At 38.1% G+C, this 21129-nt stretch overlaps 1 protein-coding gene across 1 annotated transcript; it reads right to left on the bottom strand.

Moving 5' to 3' along the window:
- Window positions 1–14048: 14048 nt before the first annotated feature.
- LOC119728940 (carboxypeptidase N subunit 2-like) lies at window positions 14049–18858 on the bottom strand. The gene is made up of 2 exons (XM_038201389.1): window positions 18776–18858; window positions 14049–16453 (listed from the first exon to the last, which is right to left on the bottom strand). The coding sequence occupies exon 2, from the start codon at window positions 16393–16395 to the stop codon at window positions 14086–14088; it is 2310 nt and encodes a 769-aa protein (XP_038057317.1). The 5' UTR covers window positions 16396–16453; window positions 18776–18858; the 3' UTR covers window positions 14049–14085.
- Window positions 18859–21129: the final 2271 nt, after the last annotated feature.

Raw genomic sequence — 21129 nt, 5'->3', positions numbered from 1 at the left:
GTTTTTAAAAAGCGGCACTTGCACAGCCGGGTATGCATATAATCATAGCCACTTCTATTTAATCCGAGTATTTTGTTACAAGACCATTAATTAGTCATGAATCAATTCACTCTCTTAAAGGGTCCATGAAGTGAAATTTTCCGAGGAACATATTTTCTGCAACCTTCTAGGCCCCTACTCCTCTTAAACGTATGACAAATATTTGACATCCCTTTTTGGTTAACTTTATTGAAAAGTGCACTTCTTTCAACATTTAAAGTTTGCCACGTTTTTCCGGACAACTGAGGGCACTGTTGCTTGTGATGTCATTTTAGGAAGACACTGTTCAAGTTAAGGGGTTTTATGTTCAAATTGTGAACCCCAAAATTGGCTTATTGAAAATATTTGTTACGACAGCAAAATATCCAAAATTTTGTCAACTTTTGGTGCTGAAATAGCCGAAACATTTAGGTTTCTGCCTGAAATGACATCACACTTTTGCTCATGAATATGGAAATTTGCATTAGCATAAAAACCAAGAAAGGCACCAAAATTCCCTTGAAAATGGCAAAACGAAAATAAAAAATTGGGTTAAATGGGACATCGACACAAAGGTGCACTGTTTCTAAGTATTGCATTAAAAAAAATTACACTTCACGGGCACGTTAAAATACGTGACAGCAACTCATTTTGCATTTCAAAGCAGGAATTCTGGGTCACATAAAACTTTGAGTTTTTTTCCCCAGAAGGTTCTAATGTAGGCCCTATACAACGGTTTTGCGTTCTTACTGTTCACAGGTCTACAATCAATGGTAGTAGGCACTCACTCCTTTAACCCTTGCCTTTGTGGGATTAAAAATGAAACCAATGAAATAACATTCAAATATACTGGTTAACACATAAACCCCGGGTGAATGTCATATAACTTCTGAGTATATACTTTGTCCAGTCTGTTTATTACAAGTAATACATACATAATTCATTTTAATTGTTACGCACTTCATCTACACAGTATGTGTGTATGTCAGTGTAATCATATAATGATTCTCATAATTGAACAAGCTAGGACTGGTGCCCTTTTTAGCCGATAAATAGACATTATACTTTATGCACCGGACTAGTACATGAAACTATGATGATAAAACTAAAACTGAAATTTAATAAGACAGTGATAGTCTGGTTCCCTGACCTGACGACACCCCCACGTCACAGAAGACAGCAGAGAAAGGGAATTGGAAACTGGAGGAATCATACGTGTTTTGGTAACGCGTATCGATACCTACGTATAGAACCTGACCTCAGATGCGCAGAAAAGTCAGAATTTTTGAGCCTGGGAACCAGACTAAAAAGGACTTTCATTACCACTTCCGAAGTTACTGGTCCATTTCAGTTACCCAAAAGTTTGTGCAAAACTGTGAAACGATTACCATTTGGACCCCAAAAAGTAAAATGACTTATATACATTTATACATACATCTTCAAGTTTCTCGAAAGAACTGATCGGTCCTGAGTAAATGTCTTAATAACGGAGAAATACATTGAACATTTACCAATTTACATACATTTGCTATTTATAGTAGAGCGATAATAATTATTCCCAAAAAGTGATAATAACTAGAATTGCGTCTGTTTTACAGAAAACAGGCTTTTCCCCATGTACGCATTCATTTTCTCTCTGGACTTTTCACTCGGCTTCGCTTCGTGAAATAGTTCATATTTTACCTGGCGATAATATTCCTCCCCGTTCTGAGCCACTCAATTTACTATTACCCAAAATTGTGTACAAAATGAAACACACGTGGACCGAAAATAGTACATTGACATGTGCAGACAACACGCATGAAAACCGTCCACCAGTGACTAGCTATTTTGAATCGATGGAATTTGTTGTGCTCTGGGACCTATTTTACTATAGGCTTTCCATATCTTTGTTCTTATTAAGCCTACTATTCAAACCCTCTCGTGTCTTTTCCAACACGTCAGATCCAAGGGGCATGAACGTCTCTCTGCGAAGCCCTAACAGAATGCTCGATTTAGAGTCGATAAAGAATACAGCGCAATACTTTCATCATTTTCATATACACTCTGTGAAATTTTTGGTCAAAGTTTAGTATCGAAAAATTAGTATCGAACAAATCCGAATTTTCTTTCGAGTACTGCGCGACTGGGATCGAGTTCACCGAGTACAATTTGTCGAGTTAAGGGACGAGTCCGAGTACAAAATTACGAGTACGTGCCGAGTACTTGGTTTTTTTTTTTTCGAGTACTTATGATCGAGTACGGGCCAAGTACTTATTAGTACTCGAGTTGTACTCGAGTTCGAGTTCGAGTACGAGTACTCCAACACTGATTTGTTATCATAAATCCCAGTGAACATTTAGTTTTTGGGACACCACAAAATGTCTACAGTGTCTAGTAGGTCAATATAAAACCAACTGCGCGATTTCAGATTATTTCAATATTGGTCAGGGACCTGGTAAGTTGCTGTGAAAAACTCAAGCAATGCCGCATGTCGTTTAGTTTCCAAGCTGCAATTCCAAAGAAATTTATTATTCGATTCAAATTCATGTCGTCCAATCAGTTTGCTTGATCATCGCACAGGCGTACTTCTTGTTTTTTTTTTTTTTTAATACAGGTACAATAACTTTAAACCGAGTTATTCAAGTTTATACAACTTCGAATAACCCGGTGGTATTTTAACACCAAAAGAATCACCACAATTTCTACTCCAGTTCAGTGTTAGCATTTGTAACACCAGAGTTTTTGTAGTGCAAATTATACAGTTGGTTTAAGACATTTACACCGTGACCAATGACAAGCTAGGTTCATGTTGAGTGTAATTAATCTGCTTATGTTTGCTGTTGAAAATGATCGAGGCCAAATAAGTAACACGAAATCGGTTCTCTGTGATTAATTGATCACTCAACTACAATGAGCATGAATTAAAAAAAAAAAAAGTTTCATCTTTACAACTTCCTAAATTTTACCAAAAACTTAACAACGCAAATGAAAACTGGGCCAGTCAATTTACTGTATGAGTAAAATTCACGCATTATTACAGTTATTCTATGCTCGAAAGCTCCGGTTGAACCTGATATAAAACAGGTTTATTTACAGGTCATTTCCGTATGACTTTTAGAGGAACACGTGACTTTTAGTGGAACTGTCTAAATTGCGCAAGAAAAAGCCTGTGTTGTGAAAATATTTCGGATCTGAAAATAAATGCCGAGAACTTTTTCCAGCTGAAGTTATTTCAAATATGTATAATGAGGTATGAAGCACGTACAAAAGACTGAAGACTGTCATTTTCTGATGCACAGAGGTATTGGTACACAAAATAAATAGGTCTTATTCTCTTTTAGAAAGTTGAAACCGGGTAATTATGCAAGACTGACAAAATGCACTTTCAAAATTAGGTCTGTTGTATATTCGAAAAGTTTACGAAAATGCTATGAAATGTCATGACATAAGCTTGGGTTTTCAATTATGTGAATAATTTCAGTTCGACCATGAGATAATGACGATAGTTTTTGGGAAAAGGCGTGATTCATTTAAGAATTATTTAATTTACATGATGTTCAAGACTGTCAGTCTGTCACTGTTATTTTCAAGTTCCACTAGTAAGTATATTCAATTTGCTATATAGGTTCTAGGAATACAATTATTATCCACTTTTAAGAAACTGAAACACAAAATATCCGCCTTTGTTAAGGATAACGGAATAACTTTACAATTTCAAATTATTGTGGCATTACAGTATAAAATCATATAATAAATCATATTGTTGTTGCATTAGAGGCGCAAAAGCAACCCAAAGTAAAAATCCCATTTCAGAGGGTTACAGAAGCCCCCAAGAATGTGTTTTTGTTTATGACTACGGTCGAAACAATTAAGATAAGATTCTTTTAAATATTAACCGTCCTTCGACTTTCAACCCGACAAATATATATATTTTTCAATTGCTCTTTTGTTTTGTGCAATAAAAAAAATCAAGTTTATTTGAGACATTGAGAAAACAAATAGTTGGCATGATTTTCAGTAATTTAAAACTTGGCAAAAATCGGCCCACATTTAGTTGAGGAAATAAAATTTCAAATTGCGAATTATGCGTGGCCCAACAACAATTCAGTTCTCACAGAACCGCCCCCCCCCCCCACCTCACCGCCATCAAATCAGAATCGGGATGCAGAGCGTATATTTTAGTTTGTACTAAAGTGAACCCCAAATTAAACAATTCTTCGGAGTGGGAGTGCCGATGCCAACATTAGCAAACCAATTGGTTTTTCCCCCGTTGAAATCAAACATGAAGTGGAAAATTCATTAGGACAAAACAATTTACTTTTTAAGAACAAGGACAATACATTTTTAAGATTTATTTAAGACTCGTACCTGGAGATCCAATGGCTGTGGGTGCAAAGCAGGTGTACCAACAGAGAAACCTAATCTCTCAGTGCATCGAGACCAGAAGTGCACGGTCGCGTGTACATTCATATAGGGCCTATAGTACAGCGATTGGAGGGCCTTCATTGTTATGATAATGAAATGAAGTCATTTTTATTTATACATAAGGGGCCTCCCCTGATTTTGAAATCACGGACAAGTATTTCGCAACCATGGGACACACAACAGACTCAGAAAGGATTGTTCAGGAGGTAAATGCTAAGTAAAATAAGCCTGCTCAACCATAAAAAATGAAAGGCCAATTTCATTTCAAGCGTGTTTTGGTGCCTTTTCATTTTTTAAGCTAGTGCAGACCAGATCCATATCACGAGTAACACTGCTTCTGAACCAAAGTTGCCAGCATGTAAAAATAAAAAACATTTTGTGCGGGGGTGCATTGTTGTTTCGGTACATGGCACTGATGGCAGTGGTGGTGTTTTTTTCTCATTTTTCCCATAAAAAAAATTAGGGTAGGGGCTGTCAGAATAGGGTAGGTAGGGAAACCGGAAGCAGAACTATTATTTTTTTTTGGGGGGGGGGGCCTAATTACGTAATGGACAGAATTTTTGCTAATATAAATTAACAGGACTAATTGTGCATGAATTTACCCAAATGTAATCTCGTTATATTCATAACCAATTTAGGATTGCTACCAGCCAAAAGAAACAATTTTCTTGGTCTTCAAGACATTTATTTGATATAACGTTCATAACTTGGCTAGGAAATTTATGAAAATTTCAGTTTGACAATATGTTACGTACGTGCGTCATATTCTGAATATACTAACCCCTGATGTCTTAAATATACAGGTAACACAGGGGTCAGAATAAAATGGACAATATTTGGGTACATTTATTGTTGTTATTATACAAATAACGAATGTTTGTGAGTGCGATGGTAAGAATAATTTCATGAGGTGACAGATTGAATGTTCTATTCCACGAGGCGAAGCCGAGTGGAATAGAACATTCAATCTGTCACCGAATGAAATTATTCTTTCCATCGCACGAACGTAAAACATTCGTTATTTGTTTTATACAACACCTGAATAAATTCTCGTCATTTGATTGGTAAATTATAAACTACAATTTATTTTGATTTTAAAGATGTTGAACTACCCCTTCACGAAAATCTTTGAACCCAACGCTGTAGCCTGCTGGCTCTTTGGAACAATACGCGCTACGCTATACGCTGAACGCGCACACCAGCATGCATTTTGCACGCAAATACCGCGTCATGGAACAAGCGCAAAGTGAAACGGTATAACGCATGGGTATAACGCATGGTCGCACCGTGCATTATACCGAATAATAATATGTCACGTGATCTACAATTCACCAATCAGATGATGGGGATTTATTCAGGTGTTGTATAAAACTTTCTATCAATATTAACAACGAACACTCCTTAACAACGGATGGGAATGAACACGAAAAAGAGAGAAAATAACTTGATATTATTATCCTGCTTCATTTTATGTTTTGTAGAATGTTTCTATGTAGAATTATACAGACATACCGGTTTCAGTTTTTAAAAAGCGGCACTTGCACAGCCGGGTATGCATATAATCATAGCCACTTCTATTTAATCCGAGTATTTTGTTACAAGACCATTAATTAGTCATGAATCAATTCACTCTCTTAAAGGGTCCATGAAGTGAAATTTTCCGAGGAACATATTTTCTGCAACCTTCTAGGCCCCTACTCCTCTTAAACGTATGACAAATATTTGACATCCCTTTTTGGTTAACTTTATTGAAAAGTGCACTTCTTTCAACATTTAAAGTTTGCCACGTTTTTCCGGACAACTGAGGGCACTGTTGCTTGTGATGTCATTTTAGGAAGACACTGTTCAAGTTAAGGGGTTTTATGTTCAAATTGTGAACCCCAAAATTGGCTTATTGAAAATATTTGTTACGACAGCAAAATATCCAAAATTTTGTCAACTTTTGGTGCTGAAATAGCCGAAACATTTAGGTTTCTGCCTGAAATGACATCACACTTTTGCTCATGAATATGGAAATTTGCATTAGCATAAAAACCAAGAAAGGCACCAAAATTCCCTTGAAAATGGCAAAACGAAAATAAAAAATTGGGTTAAATGGGACATCGACACAAAGGTGCACTGTTTCTAAGTATTGCATTAAAAAAAATTACACTTCACGGGCACGTTAAAATACGTGACAGCAACTCATTTTGCATTTCAAAGCAGGAATTCTGGGTCACATAAAACTTTGAGTTTTTTTCCCCAGAAGGTTCTAATGTAGGCCCTATACAACGGTTTTGCGTTCTTACTGTTCACAGGTCTACAATCAATGGTAGTAGGCACTCACTCCTTTAACCCTTGCCTTTGTGGGATTAAAAATGAAACCAATGAAATAACATTCAAATATACTGGTTAACACATAAACCCCGGGTGAATGTCATATAACTTCTGAGTATATACTTTGTCCAGTCTGTTTATTACAAGTAATACATACATAATTCATTTTAATTGTTACGCACTTCATCTACACAGTATGTGTGTATGTCAGTGTAATCATATAATGATTCTCATAATTGAACAAGCTAGGACTGGTGCCCTTTTTAGCCGATAAATAGACATTATACTTTATGCACCGGACTAGTACATGAAACTATGATGATAAAACTAAAACTGAAATTTAATAAGACAGTGATAGTCTGGTTCCCTGACCTGACGACACCCCCACGTCACAGAAGACAGCAGAGAAAGGGAATTGGAAACTGGAGGAATCATACGTGTTTTGGTAACGCGTATCGATACCTACGTATAGAACCTGACCTCAGATGCGCAGAAAAGTCAGAATTTTTGAGCCTGGGAACCAGACTAAAAAGGACTTTCATTACCACTTCCGAAGTTACTGGTCCATTTCAGTTACCCAAAAGTTTGTGCAAAACTGTGAAACGATTACCATTTGGACCCCAAAAAGTAAAATGACTTATATACATTTATACATACATCTTCAAGTTTCTCGAAAGAACTGATCGGTCCTGAGTAAATGTCTTAATAACGGAGAAATACATTGAACATTTACCAATTTACATACATTTGCTATTTATAGTAGAGCGATAATAATTATTCCCAAAAAGTGATAATAACTAGAATTGCGTCTGTTTTACAGAAAACAGGCTTTTCCCCATGTACGCATTCATTTTCTCTCTGGACTTTTCACTCGGCTTCGCTTCGTGAAATAGTTCATATTTTACCTGGCGATAATATTCCTCCCCGTTCTGAGCCACTCAATTTACTATTACCCAAAATTGTGTACAAAATGAAACACACGTGGACCGAAAATAGTACATTGACATGTGCAGACAACACGCATGAAAACCGTCCACCAGTGACTAGCTATTTTGAATCGATGGAATTTGTTGTGCTCTGGGACCTATTTTACTATAGGCTTTCCATATCTTTGTTCTTATTAAGCCTACTATTCAAACCCTCTCGTGTCTTTTCCAACACGTCAGATCCAAGGGGCATGAACGTCTCTCTGCGAAGCCCTAACAGAATGCTCGATTTAGAGTCGATAAAGAATACAGCGCAATACTTTCATCATTTTCATATACACTCTGTGAAATTTTTGGTCAAAGTTTAGTATCGAAAAATTAGTATCGAACAAATCCGAATTTTCTTTCGAGTACTGCGCGACTGGGATCGAGTTCACCGAGTACAATTTGTCGAGTTAAGGGACGAGTCCGAGTACAAAATTACGAGTACGTGCCGAGTACTTGGTTTTTTTTTTTCGAGTACTTATGATCGAGTACGGGCCAAGTACTTATTAGTACTCGAGTTGTACTCGAGTTCGAGTTCGAGTACGAGTACTCCAACACTGATTTGTTATCATAAATCCCAGTGAACATTTAGTTTTTGGGACACCACAAAATGTCTACAGTGTCTAGTAGGTCAATATAAAACCAACTGCGCGATTTCAGATTATTTCAATATTGGTCAGGGACCTGGTAAGTTGCTGTGAAAAACTCAAGCAATGCCGCATGTCGTTTAGTTTCCAAGCTGCAATTCCAAAGAAATTTATTATTCGATTCAAATTCATGTCGTCCAATCAGTTTGCTTGATCATCGCACAGGCGTACTTCTTGTTGTTTTTTTTTTTTAATACAGGTACAATAACTTTAAACCGAGTTATTCAAGTTTATACAACTTCGAATAACCCGGTGGTATTTTAACACCAAAAGAATCACCACAATTTCTACTCCAGTTCAGTGTTAGCATTTGTAACACCAGAGTTTTTGTAGTGCAAATTATACAGTTGGTTTAAGACATTTACACCGTGACCAATGACAAGCTAGGTTCATGTTGAGTGTAATTAATCTGCTTATGTTTGCTGTTGAAAATGATCGAGGCCAAATAAGTAACACGAAATCGGTTCTCTGTGATTAATTGATCACTCAACTACAATGAGCATGAATTAAAAAAAAAAAAAGTTTCATCTTTACAACTTCCTAAATTTTACCAAAAACTTAACAACGCAAATGAAAACTGGGCCAGTCAATTTACTGTATGAGTAAAATTCACGCATTATTACAGTTATTCTATGCTCGAAAGCTCCGGTTGAACCTGATATAAAACAGGTTTATTTACAGGTCATTTCCGTATGACTTTTAGAGGAACACGTGACTTTTAGTGGAACTGTCTAAATTGCGCAAGAAAAAGCCTGTGTTGTGAAAATATTTCGGATCTGAAAATAAATGCCGAGAACTTTTTCCAGCTGAAGTTATTTCAAATATGTATAATGAGGTATGAAGCACGTACAAAAGACTGAAGACTGTCATTTTCTGATGCACAGAGGTATTGGTACACAAAATAAATAGGTCTTATTCTCTTTTAGAAAGTTGAAACCGGGTAATTATGCAAGACTGACAAAATGCACTTTCAAAATTAGGTCTGTTGTATATTCGAAAAGTTTACGAAAATGCTATGAAATGTCATGACATAAGCTTGGGTTTTCAATTATGTGAATAATTTCAGTTCGACCATGAGATAATGACGATAGTTTTTGGGAAAAGGCGTGATTCATTTAAGAATTATTTAATTTACATGATGTTCAAGACTGTCAGTCTGTCACTGTTATTTTCAAGTTCCACTAGTAAGTATATTCAATTTGCTATATAGGTTCTAGGAATACAATTATTATCCACTTTTAAGAAACTGAAACACAAAATATCCGCCTTTGTTAAGGATAACGGAATAACTTTACAATTTCAAATTATTGTGGCATTACAGTATAAAATCATATAATAAATCATATTGTTGTTGCATTAGAGGCGCAAAAGCAACCCAAAGTAAAAATCCCATTTCAGAGGGTTACAGAAGCCCCCAAGAATGTGTTTTTGTTTATGACTACGGTCGAAACAATTAAGATAAGATTCTTTTAAATATTAACCGTCCTTCGACTTTCAACCCGACAAATATATATATTTTTCAATTGCTCTTTTGTTTTGTGCAATAAAAAAAATCAAGTTTATTTGAGACATTGAGAAAACAAATAGTTGGCATGATTTTCAGTAATTTAAAACTTGGCAAAAATCGGCCCACATTTAGTTGAGGAAATAAAATTTCAAATTGCGAATTATGCGTGGCCCAACAACAATTCAGTTCTCACAGAACCGCCCCCCCCCCCCACCTCACCGCCATCAAATCAGAATCGGGATGCAGAGCGTATATTTTAGTTTGTACTAAAGTGAACCCCAAATTAAACAATTCTTCGGAGTGGGAGTGCCGATGCCAACATTAGCAAACCAATTGGTTTTTCCCCCGTTGAAATCAAACATGAAGTGGAAAATTCATTAGGACAAAACAATTTACTTTTTAAGAACAAGGACAATACATTTTTAAGATTTATTTAAGACTCGTACCTGGAGATCCAATGGCTGTGGGTGCAAAGCAGGTGTACCAACAGAGAAACCTAATCTCTCAGTGCATCGAGACCAGAAGTGCACGGTCGCGTGTACATTCATATAGGGCCTATAGTACAGCGATTGGAGGGCCTTCATTGTTATGATAATGAAATGAAGTCATTTTTATTTATACATAAGGGGCCTCCCCTGATTTTGAAATCACGGACAAGTATTTCGCAACCATGGGACACACAACAGACTCAGAAAGGATTGTTCAGGAGGTAAATGCTAAGTAAAATAAGCCTGCTCAACCATAAAAAATGAAAGGCCAATTTCATTTCAAGCGTGTTTTGGTGCCTTTTCATTTTTTAAGCTAGTGCAGACCAGATCCATATCACGAGTAACACTGCTTCTGAACCAAAGTTGCCAGCATGTAAAAATAAAAAACATTTTGTGCGGGGGTGCATTGTTGTTTCGGTACATGGCACTGATGGCAGTGGTGGTGTTTTTTTCTCATTTTTCCCATAAAAAAAATTAGGGTAGGGGCTGTCAGAATAGGGTAGGTAGGGAAACCGGAAGCAGAACTATTATTTTTTTTGGGGGGGGGCCTAATTACGTAATGGACAGAATTTTTTCTAATATAAATTAACAGGACTAATTGTGCATGAATTTACCCAAATGTAATCTCGTTATATTCATAACCAATTTAGGATTGCTACCAGCCAAAAGAAACAATTTTCTTGGTCTTCAAGACATTTATTTGATATAACGTTCATAACTTGGCTAGGAAATTTATGAAAATTTCAGTTTGACAATATGTTACGTACGTGCGTCATATTCTGAATATACTAACCCCTGATGTCTTAAATATACAGGTAACACAGGGGTCAGAATAAAATGGACAATATTTGGGTACATTTATTGTTGTTATTATACAAATAACGAATGTTTGTGAGTGCGATGGTAAGAATAATTTCATGAGGTGACAGATTGAATGTTCTATTCCACGAGGCGAAGCCGAGTGGAATAGAACATTCAATCTGTCACCGAATGAAATTATTCTTTCCATCGCACGAACGTAAAACATTCGTTATTTGTTTTATACAACACCTGAATAAATTCTCGTCATTTGATTGGTAAATTATAAACTACAATTTATTTTGATTTTAAAGATGTTGAACTACCCCTTCACGAAAATCTTTGAACCCAACGCTGTAGCCTGCTGGCTCTTTGGAACAATACGCGCTACGCTATACGCTGAACGCGCACACCAGCATGCATTTTGCACGCAAATACCGCGTCATGGAACAAGCGCAAAGTGAAACGGTATAACGCATGGGTATAACGCATGGTCGCACCGTGCATTATACCGAATAATAATATGTCACGTGATCTACAATTCACCAATCAGATGATGGGGATTTATTCAGGTGTTGTATAAAACTTTCTATCAATATTAACAACGAACACTCCTTAACAACGGATGGGAATGAACACGAAAAAGAGAGAAAATAACTTGATATTATTATCCTGCTTCATTTTATGTTTTGTAGAATGTTTCTATGTAGAATTATACAGACATACCGGTTTCAGTTTTTAAAAAGCGGCACTTGCACAGCCGGGTATGCATATAATCATAGCCACTTCTATTTAATCCGAGTATTTTGTTACAAGACCATTAATTAGTCATGAATCAATTCACTCTCTTAAAGGGTCCATGAAGTGAAATTTTCCGAGGAACATATTTTCTGCAACCTTCTAGGCCCCTACTCCTCTTAAACGTATGACAAATATTTGACATCCCTTTTTGGTTAACTTTATTGAAAAGTGCACTTCTTTCAACATTTAAAGTTTGCCACGTTTTTCCGGACAACTGAGGGCACTGTTGCTTGTGATGTCATTTTAGGAAGACACTGTTCAAGTTAAGGGGTTTTATGTTCAAATTGTGAACCCCAAAATTGGCTTATTGAAAATATTTGTTACGACAGCAAAATATCCAAAATTTTGTCAACTTTTGGTGCTGAAATAGCCGAAACATTTAGGTTTCTGCCTGAAATGACATCACACTTTTGCTCATGAATATGGAAATTTGCATTAGCATAAAAACCAAGAAAGGCACCAAAATTCCCTTGAAAATGGCAAAACGAAAATAAAAAATTGGGTTAAATGGGACATCGACACAAAGGTGCACTGTTTCTAAGTATTGCATTAAAAAAAATTACACTTCACGGGCACGTTAAAATACGTGACAGCAACTCATTTTGCATTTCAAAGCAGGAATTCTGGGTCACATAAAACTTTGAGTTTTTTTCCCCAGAAGGTTCTAATGTAGGCCCTATACAACGGTTTTGCGTTCTTACTGTTCACAGGTCTACAATCAATGGTAGTAGGCACTCACTCCTTTAACCCTTGCCTTTGTGGGATTAAAAATGAAACCAATGAAATAACATTCAAATATACTGGTTAACACATAAACCCCGGGTGAATGTCATATAACTTCTGAGTATATACTTTGTCCAGTCTGTTTATTACAAGTAATACATACATAATTCATTTTAATTGTTACGCACTTCATCTACACAGTATGTGTGTATGTCAGTGTAATCATATAATGATTCTCATAATTGAACAAGCTAGGACTGGTGCCCTTTTTAGCCGATAAATAGACATTATACTTTATGCACCGGACTAGTACATGAAACTATGATGATAAAACTAAAACTGAAATTTAATAAGACAGTGATAGTCTGGTTCCCTGACCTGACGACACCCCACGTCACAGAAGACAGCAGAGAAAGGGAATTGGAAACTGGAGGAATCATACGTGTTTTGGTAACGCGTATCGATACCTACGTATAGAACCTGACCTCAGATGCGCAGAAAAGTCAGAATTTTTGAGCCTGGGAACCAGACTAAAAAGGACTTTCATTACCACTTCCGAAGTTACTGGTCCATTTCAGTTACCCAAAAGTTTGTGCAAAACTGTGAAACGATTACCATTTGGACCCCAAAAAGTAAAATGACTTATATACATTTATACATACATCTTCAAGTTTCTCGAAAGAACTGATCGGTCCTGAGTAAATGTCTTAATAACGGAGAAATACATTGAACATTTACCAATTTACATACATTTGCTATTTATAGTAGAGCGATAATAATTATTCCCAAAAAGTGATAATAACTAGAATTGCGTCTGTTTTACAGAAAACAGGCTTTTCCCCATGTACGCATTCATTTTCTCTCTGGACTTTTCACTCGGCTTCGCTTCGTGAAATAGTTCATATTTTACCTGGCGATAATATTCCTCCCCGTTCTGAGCCACTCAATTTACTATTACCCAAAATTGTGTACAAAATGAAACACACGTGGACCGAAAATAGTACATTGACATGTGCAGACAACACGCATGAAAACCGTCCACCAGTGACTAGCTATTTTGAATCGATGGAATTTGTTGTGCTCTGGGACCTATTTTACTATAGGCTTTCCATATCTTTGTTCTTATTAAGCCTACTATTCAAACCCTCTCGTGTCTTTTCCAACACGTCAGATCCAAGGGGCATGAACGTCTCTCTGCGAAGCCCTAACAGAATTCGACCCGTCAAACCCCAACGGCATGTTTTGTTGGAATCTGTCAGGATGGGTACAGTACCCCTAAAACGGCCAGTCTTTTACATTGGATTGGCACATCTCCAGAATCAAAGTCAGAAATATGTGCGTGCAGTTTTCCATTATGGTGTTGGAATTTACCAGGATGTGTGGTTCCTAGTAAATCATGCTATAGGGAGTTAGGGTTCTCGCATACTCGCATAGCCTTCGTTTATACCAATGACCTCGTGCCCGCCGTGTTCTGGTGGTGATTGTTGTGCTTGTACCTGTGCTAGTGCTGATGGTCGTGGTGGTAGTGGTGGCGGTGCTATTGGTCCTACTTCATTGCCACCTTGATTTATTTCATGATCGTTGACATTGTCATATGCTTGATTATTATATCCCTCATTCATGTTGTGTTCATGTGGCGATCGAGGTTGTGGTGGTGTTTCAGCTGGTGGCAAGTCGTATACATGGTCACCTTGATTCTCTTCATGATCGTTGACATTGTCATCCCTATTATTATATGCTTGATTATTATATCCCTCATTCATGTTGTATTCATGTGGCGGTCGAGGTTGTGGTGGTGTTTCAGCTGGTGGATGGTCGTATACATGGTCACCTTGATTCGCTTCATGATCGCCGCTGTCATCGCCATCCAAACTCTCGCCATCCAAACTCTCATATGCTTGATACTGAGATGCAGTTGGATTGTCTATGTTCTCTGCGTTTGCCTGTTGATGAGCTGCATGCTCATTTTCTTCATTGTCCATAATACACATATTTCTGGCAATGATGCCTCTCCTGAGGAGTACAAGAAGTAACAAAACAACGAAAATCAAGATGCCACCGGCCACACAGATATATACGATCGATATGTTGTTACTCTTGATTGGTTTTGCAGCTGACAGTAGTATGTGAAGATTGAGAGAGCTCCGAGCTTCCCCGGCATCGTTGCTAACTACGCACGTGTAAAGTCCTTCGTTGGAAATGCTAACGTTAGTTACCAACAAGGAACCGTTATCTGCTATAGCGAAGGGCGGATGAGGCTGTTCTGGTGAGATTTCTTCGTGACTGCTGGTAATCCAGTAGGTATACAGTGCTGGATCTGCGTCGATACGACATGGTAATAGGACTTTAGTTTCAAGTACTGCCGAGATAGTGAGAGTGGGGAAAGGTGAACGTGGAGCGCAAGCGAACTGATTTGGAAGGAGACCGGCCACAGACGTATCATTCAGACGGTCGGGTGTAACACATTGAAGAGAACTACCTCCAATAAGTGATCCAGTGTGATTGTTCTTGAGCCATGCTGCAAACCCGCGCAAATGGCAATCACAACGGATAGGATTCCCAGATATCTCGAGATTTACATTGGGGTTAACATGATTCATTGCTCCGTCCACTATGGTGGTCAAATTGTTGCCTTTCAGATAGAGAGTTTCGAGTCGACCCAGTCCAACAAACGCATCTTTTTCGATTGTTGTAAGATTGGTGTAAGACATATGCAAGATGGCTAGGCGAGGGTTGTGCAAGAATGCCAGGGATGGGATCACTGGGATATGATTGTAATTCAAGTACAAATCTGTGAGGTGTTGGAACTCTGCCAACGCAGAGGTAGGAATTTCAACCAGAGAATTGTATTCAAGATGGAGCCATTCTAGAAGGGAGGGCCGGTAAAAATCATCAGCATTAACAGACTGAATCGAGTTTAGGTACAAACTGACGGTAGTCAGGTTAGGAAGAGTCTTGACTGCTGCGGGGATTTTGGTGAGGCGGTTACCTTTGAGCTCGAGGTTTCTTAAATTTGACAATCCATCAAAAGCTGAGTCTGGTATAGAATCCTCCACAGATGCACTGTTTGCCGCAAAAAGATCGTTCAGTTTGAGATGTTGCAAAGCCACCATTTGTCCAAAGACAGGAGTCAACAGCAGACTTGCTGGGTTGTATGACAGGTCTAGTATCTCGACGTTCATTAAGTCTCGCGAGACGTCTGTCGGGAATTCCCCGATGTCGTTGCTTGCCAAATCAAGTTCTCGAAGACGAGGGACCTGACTGAAGACGCCGCTAGTTAAAGAAGACAGGCGATTGTTTCGGAGGTGCAACTCTTCCAGGTTAGGGACTTCCTCAAAAGTACGGTTAGTTAGCATGCCGATGTTGTTACTCTCGAGACTCAGCAATTTCAAACTCGCCAGACCACGAAATGCGCCATCTTCGATGACACTGATGTGATTGTTGTACAGATACAGTTGTTCCAGCTGAGATAAGCTAGAGAAATCGCCAGCTGCTAGCTTGGTGAGTTGGTTGTAATCCAGATAGAGGGTCCGTATGTCATCAGGTAGCCCGACTGGAATCGCTGAAAGATTCTGGTATCCACACGAAGCATACTGACCTCCACAACGACAGACACTCGGGCAAATCGAATGTGCTTCCTGCGAGAGAATAAGCAGTCCCATGAGGAGAAGACGTATACGAAAGGAGCGACTTGAATGAGAACTGTTGAACGACGCCATGTTTTCCCAACGCTAAGAAACGTCTACAATGTCGTAGCAAGGTTGTTCGTACATAAATCTGCAAAGAAAAGGAAAACAAAAAGCGTTTAAATTCACGTATCCGTTTGACACCGCACAGAACAAACAGCAAAACAAAGTACATGTACGTATGAGGTGCAATTTGAACCAAACCAAAAAACAGCGCACAAAAGATATCCCTCGTCATTGCTAGCATTTGGTTTCAATTCACATTGAACTATAAATTGATCCGGTCTTGTTCTTGATGATGTTGGTCAACTTGTTAAATTGTTTCAGAATTGTTTGTACAATCCATGAAGCACCTTTAGTTGTGTTCCTTCTAAATTCATTTTCAATCTTCGAAATTCTCATTTTAAATGGTGTTATGGCACCTTTTGGGCTTTCATGTGAATGCAGATTTCCATATTCAAGAGCAAAAGTGAAGTCATTTAAGGAAGAAACTTCGGTGTGACAGCTTCAGCACCAATTGGTAGCATTTTGGATTTTGTTTTGCTGTGGTAAACCAGGTTTAGGTACTCGACGTTCATCAAAGCTCGTGATACTTCGGCCGGAAATTCATGAATGCTGTTCCTCCTCAATTTGAGCTCAAGTAATAGAGGGACGTGCCTTAAGACGTCACTTGGTAAAGAAGACAAGAGATTATTTCCCAGGTTCAACTTCTCCAAGTTAGGGATTCCTTCGAAAGTACGGCTCGTTATTATACTGATTTTGTTACTCGTGAGGTCCAGCTGTTTCAAACACAACAGATTTCGAAATGCGCCACCTCTATCTCAATGATGTGATTGTTGTACAGATGAAGTTCCCTCAGCTGCTGGAGTCCGGCGGAGAAAAGTCAGCTTCCAGCCTGATAAGTTTGTTGAAGGATGGCAGTGTCGACAGGCAGTCCAACAGGGACTGCTGTGAGATTTTCTCCCTGACAATGTACCATATCTTACCGGTGCTATAAACTCTACAGTTGCAGACACTCGGGCAAGTTGCATAGACCCCCAGAATCATCAATGAGATTGTTACCAGATATAACTCGAAGCCACACGAACGCTTTGTTTCTAACAGACCCATGGTTCCTCGGCAGTGCATCAGTAGGTGGATTCAGATGAATGTAAGAGATCACGAATGACTTTAAAACAGACTTGTATTCGAGTCACGAAACATCGAGTCCAAGTCCGAGTCGAGTCACATTTCTCGAGTCCAAGTCCGAGTCCCGAGTCCTCCAGGTCGAGTCCGAGTCACAAAGGTCGAGTCCAAGTCCGAGTCACGAGTCACCTCTAACATTGTATTGGAAAAACGCACATTTTAGGGAATTCAGAGATTCAGAGTCACCTTTCATATAGAATTGGAAATACATACATTTCAGGTGCTGTAAATTTCCATTTTTCCCCACAGCTTTTCTCTAATTTTCTCTGGAAATCAGGAGTTCATTTGCAAACCACAGTTATAAAGGCAAGTCAGACAAAACTGGTATTGGCCTAACTTTTGCATTTAAAGTTCAGGGTTTCAAATATCTTTTTTTAGACTTCTATATTTTCTTAAGTGTGAAATAACCCAATAAAGCCGCCTGTGTCAATTACATGTCCACATGGTCCGCAATGAAACAGAAATCACATGGGAAGTTTTCGGATAGCATTTGCGCACATTGTCTAACTGCGGTCTTGAACAGCTAGCTGCAGCCAGATGCTTTATACATAGGTCATAGGTCACTTCCTTCACAAGATTCTGTGGAGCTCATCAGAGTATCCCAGCGTCCTGTTTGCAGGGCGGGGGTACGCGCCAAGGTTTGAAACGGCCGTTAAGACTGATTCATTTCTCTTTTATTCCAGTTAAGAGATGTTTTTTCGCGTTGAAAAGCGTAATAATGTAGGAAATTCTGTAAAACATAACTGTGTTGTAAATTTACGATTCCCGTCACTTGCTCAGGCTCCGTTTCGAATCACGAACGGTCGGATTGCATTATGCGACGCTCAAAATTTTGTCCACATGGTCCGCAATGAAACAGAAATCCCATCCGGTATGAAATGTGCGCCATTCTATGGGAATAGCATTTGTGCACATTGTCTAACTCCGGTCTTGAACAGCTGCAGCCAGATGCCTTATATCATAGGCACTTCCTTCACAAGATTCTGTGAAGCTATCTGTGAGATTCTGTGAGTATCCCAGCGCCCTGTTTGCAGGGCGGGGGGTACGAGCGAAACCCAAAATGACAAACTTCTTCGGAGTGTTGCTGATGCCAACATTAGCAAACCAATAGGTTTTTCAGTTCGCCGTTGATATCAAACATGAAAGTTGGAAATTTATTAGGACAAAAAAAAATCGACTTTTTAAGAACAAGGACAGTACAACTTTAAGATTAATTTAAGACTCGTACCTGGAGATCCAATGGTTGTGGGTGCAAAGCAGGTGTACCAACAGAGAAACCTAATCTCTCAGTGCATCGAGACCAGAAGTGTGAAGCAGTGACGTTTGCACTTCACGGTCGCTTCCGTGTATATTCATATAATACAGCGATTTAAGGGCCTTCATTGTTATGGTAATAAAATGAAGTCATTTTTATTTATACATCAGGGGCCTTCCTGAACCTCATGGAAGACTATTTCGCAACTATGGGATAGTATGCACTAGAATCACAAAAGACTCAGTAACTTATTCAAGAGGTAAATGCTAAGCAAAATAAGCCTACTCAACCATAGAAAACGAAAGGCAATGTTCATTTCAAGCGTGTTTTGGGTGTCTTTTGAGTTTTTATGCTAAAGCACACTAGTTCCATAATCACGAGCACTATTGTGATATAATTTAAGGCTGAAACGTTACGGTTGCTTCAGAACCAAAAGTTGCCAGAATTTATTTTCTCCCCTTTTTGCAAGGTTGTATGTTTCGGTACATGGCAGTTATTATTATTATTCTGATTTAAACAAACATTGTGTTTGTAGCCAGGGGCTAAATTGCCACAATGCGAACAATATTAAAAACATATATAAATTTACTACAATATTTACCATTAAAACACATACAAATATCAGAATACAGTACAAGAATAAAAAAGGAGTTAAGACTTGCACATCAGAATGTAAATAAGCGCCATCTATCAGGAAATAGTACATGAATAAAAAGGGATGTTTCGTAGTTTTTCATAATTTTAAAGAAATGGAAATTGCACAAAAATATGTTTTAGTGTATAATTAATGTCATCGTCGCTTTTAATTTGATTTACTGAAAATGAAATGAAAGAATGTCGATGAACATTATACATTTATAATTTGCATGTACAGCTGAGAACCATGACTTCTCTTACCTCATTCAAATCTGAACTACGTAAAGAGTTCAGTCAAAAAATTATGTGAGTATTTTTTTTCGCTGTCTGCTCTGATTATACAAATATAAATATGTGCTGATCTACGGAGTTAACAAACTTGGTTGCCATAATAATAAGGAGCTTAATGGGAATTTCCCCGTGTTTTCTCCCAAAAGGGTTTTCCGCGGGTTTGTCGTCCCTCCCGTAATCAGCGAATATAATTATAGCAATACATTTTCTTGATATTACCAGATAGATCAAAATTCTTTGTGTACACTGAATTTACCGTATAGTAATGCCTGTAAGCGATGTTGTTTCACACTGTACATGTAGTTATAATAGTTTTACAATATATTGTATTTATGATATTTCGTTGACAATTATGCATTAATCCCATAATGCTTTATCCCATTTGTATTGTATTTGTAACGTATTGTATTCGTATACATGTTTGTAGTCATTTTTCATTGTATGCAGGGCCCCAATGGAAACCAGTTTTGAACTGTTTGGGCATACCCTGGGTAAAGAAATGTAATAAATAACGACTGACCAATTTCAAATTGTATACAAATCTGGGAACCATGCACAATAAAAGGAGCTTTCCACTACTGATGTTTGAAATTATACCTCATATAGTCCATATTAATTAGAACGGTTACCAAACGTATTATAAAAACTGTAATTAACACATTGACTGAAAACAGTATATTGATTTTATAAAGATACCTTACACCTTTCTTAAAAGAATAGATACTGTATTCCTGAGTAAAAGTCGTCTTAATTACGGAGAAATACACTGTACACCTAAATATGCCTACATATCAGTACATCAGCGCCCCCCCCCCCCTGCATAAAACAAATCTTCGTCCCCAGTACCTCCCCCCATGGAAATTTGTTAGTCCTATAATTGACCATGGTTAGGGGTTTTAACGGAAATCGGGTGCCCCCACTGTAACACCCACCCCACCCCCAACCCCACCCCACCCCTCCACTCGCCCTCTATGCTGAGAACCCAGGCTATGTTGCTGCAGTACATCCGAGTATCTTAAACGTTATTATAAAAATTGATAAAAAAGTCCATAACGATTTGTCACATCTTGTTTGACCATTGTTGTTCAAACCAAGTTCATCCAAGGTTCATTAAAGATGTACTTCGCCTCGTGGAAAAGAACATTCAATCTGTCACCTCATGAAATTATTCTTTCCATCGCACTCACAAACATTCGTTATTTGTTTTATACAACACCTGAATAAATTCTCGTCATTTGATTGGTAAATTATAAACTACAATTTATTTTGATTTTGCACGCAAATACCGCGTCATGGAACAAGCGCAAAGTGAAACGGTATAACGCATGGGTATAACGCATGGTCGCACCGTGCATTATACCGAATAATAATATGTCACGTGATCTACAATTCACCAATCA

The sequence above is a fragment of the Patiria miniata genome, unplaced genomic scaffold (genome assembly GCF_015706575.1).
Source record: "Patiria miniata isolate m_02_andy unplaced genomic scaffold, ASM1570657v1 HiC_scaffold_20, whole genome shotgun sequence".
Classification (NCBI taxonomy): Eukaryota; Metazoa; Echinodermata; class Asteroidea; order Valvatida; family Asterinidae; genus Patiria; species Patiria miniata.
This window is presented reverse-complemented; position numbering and strand designations above follow the sequence as displayed.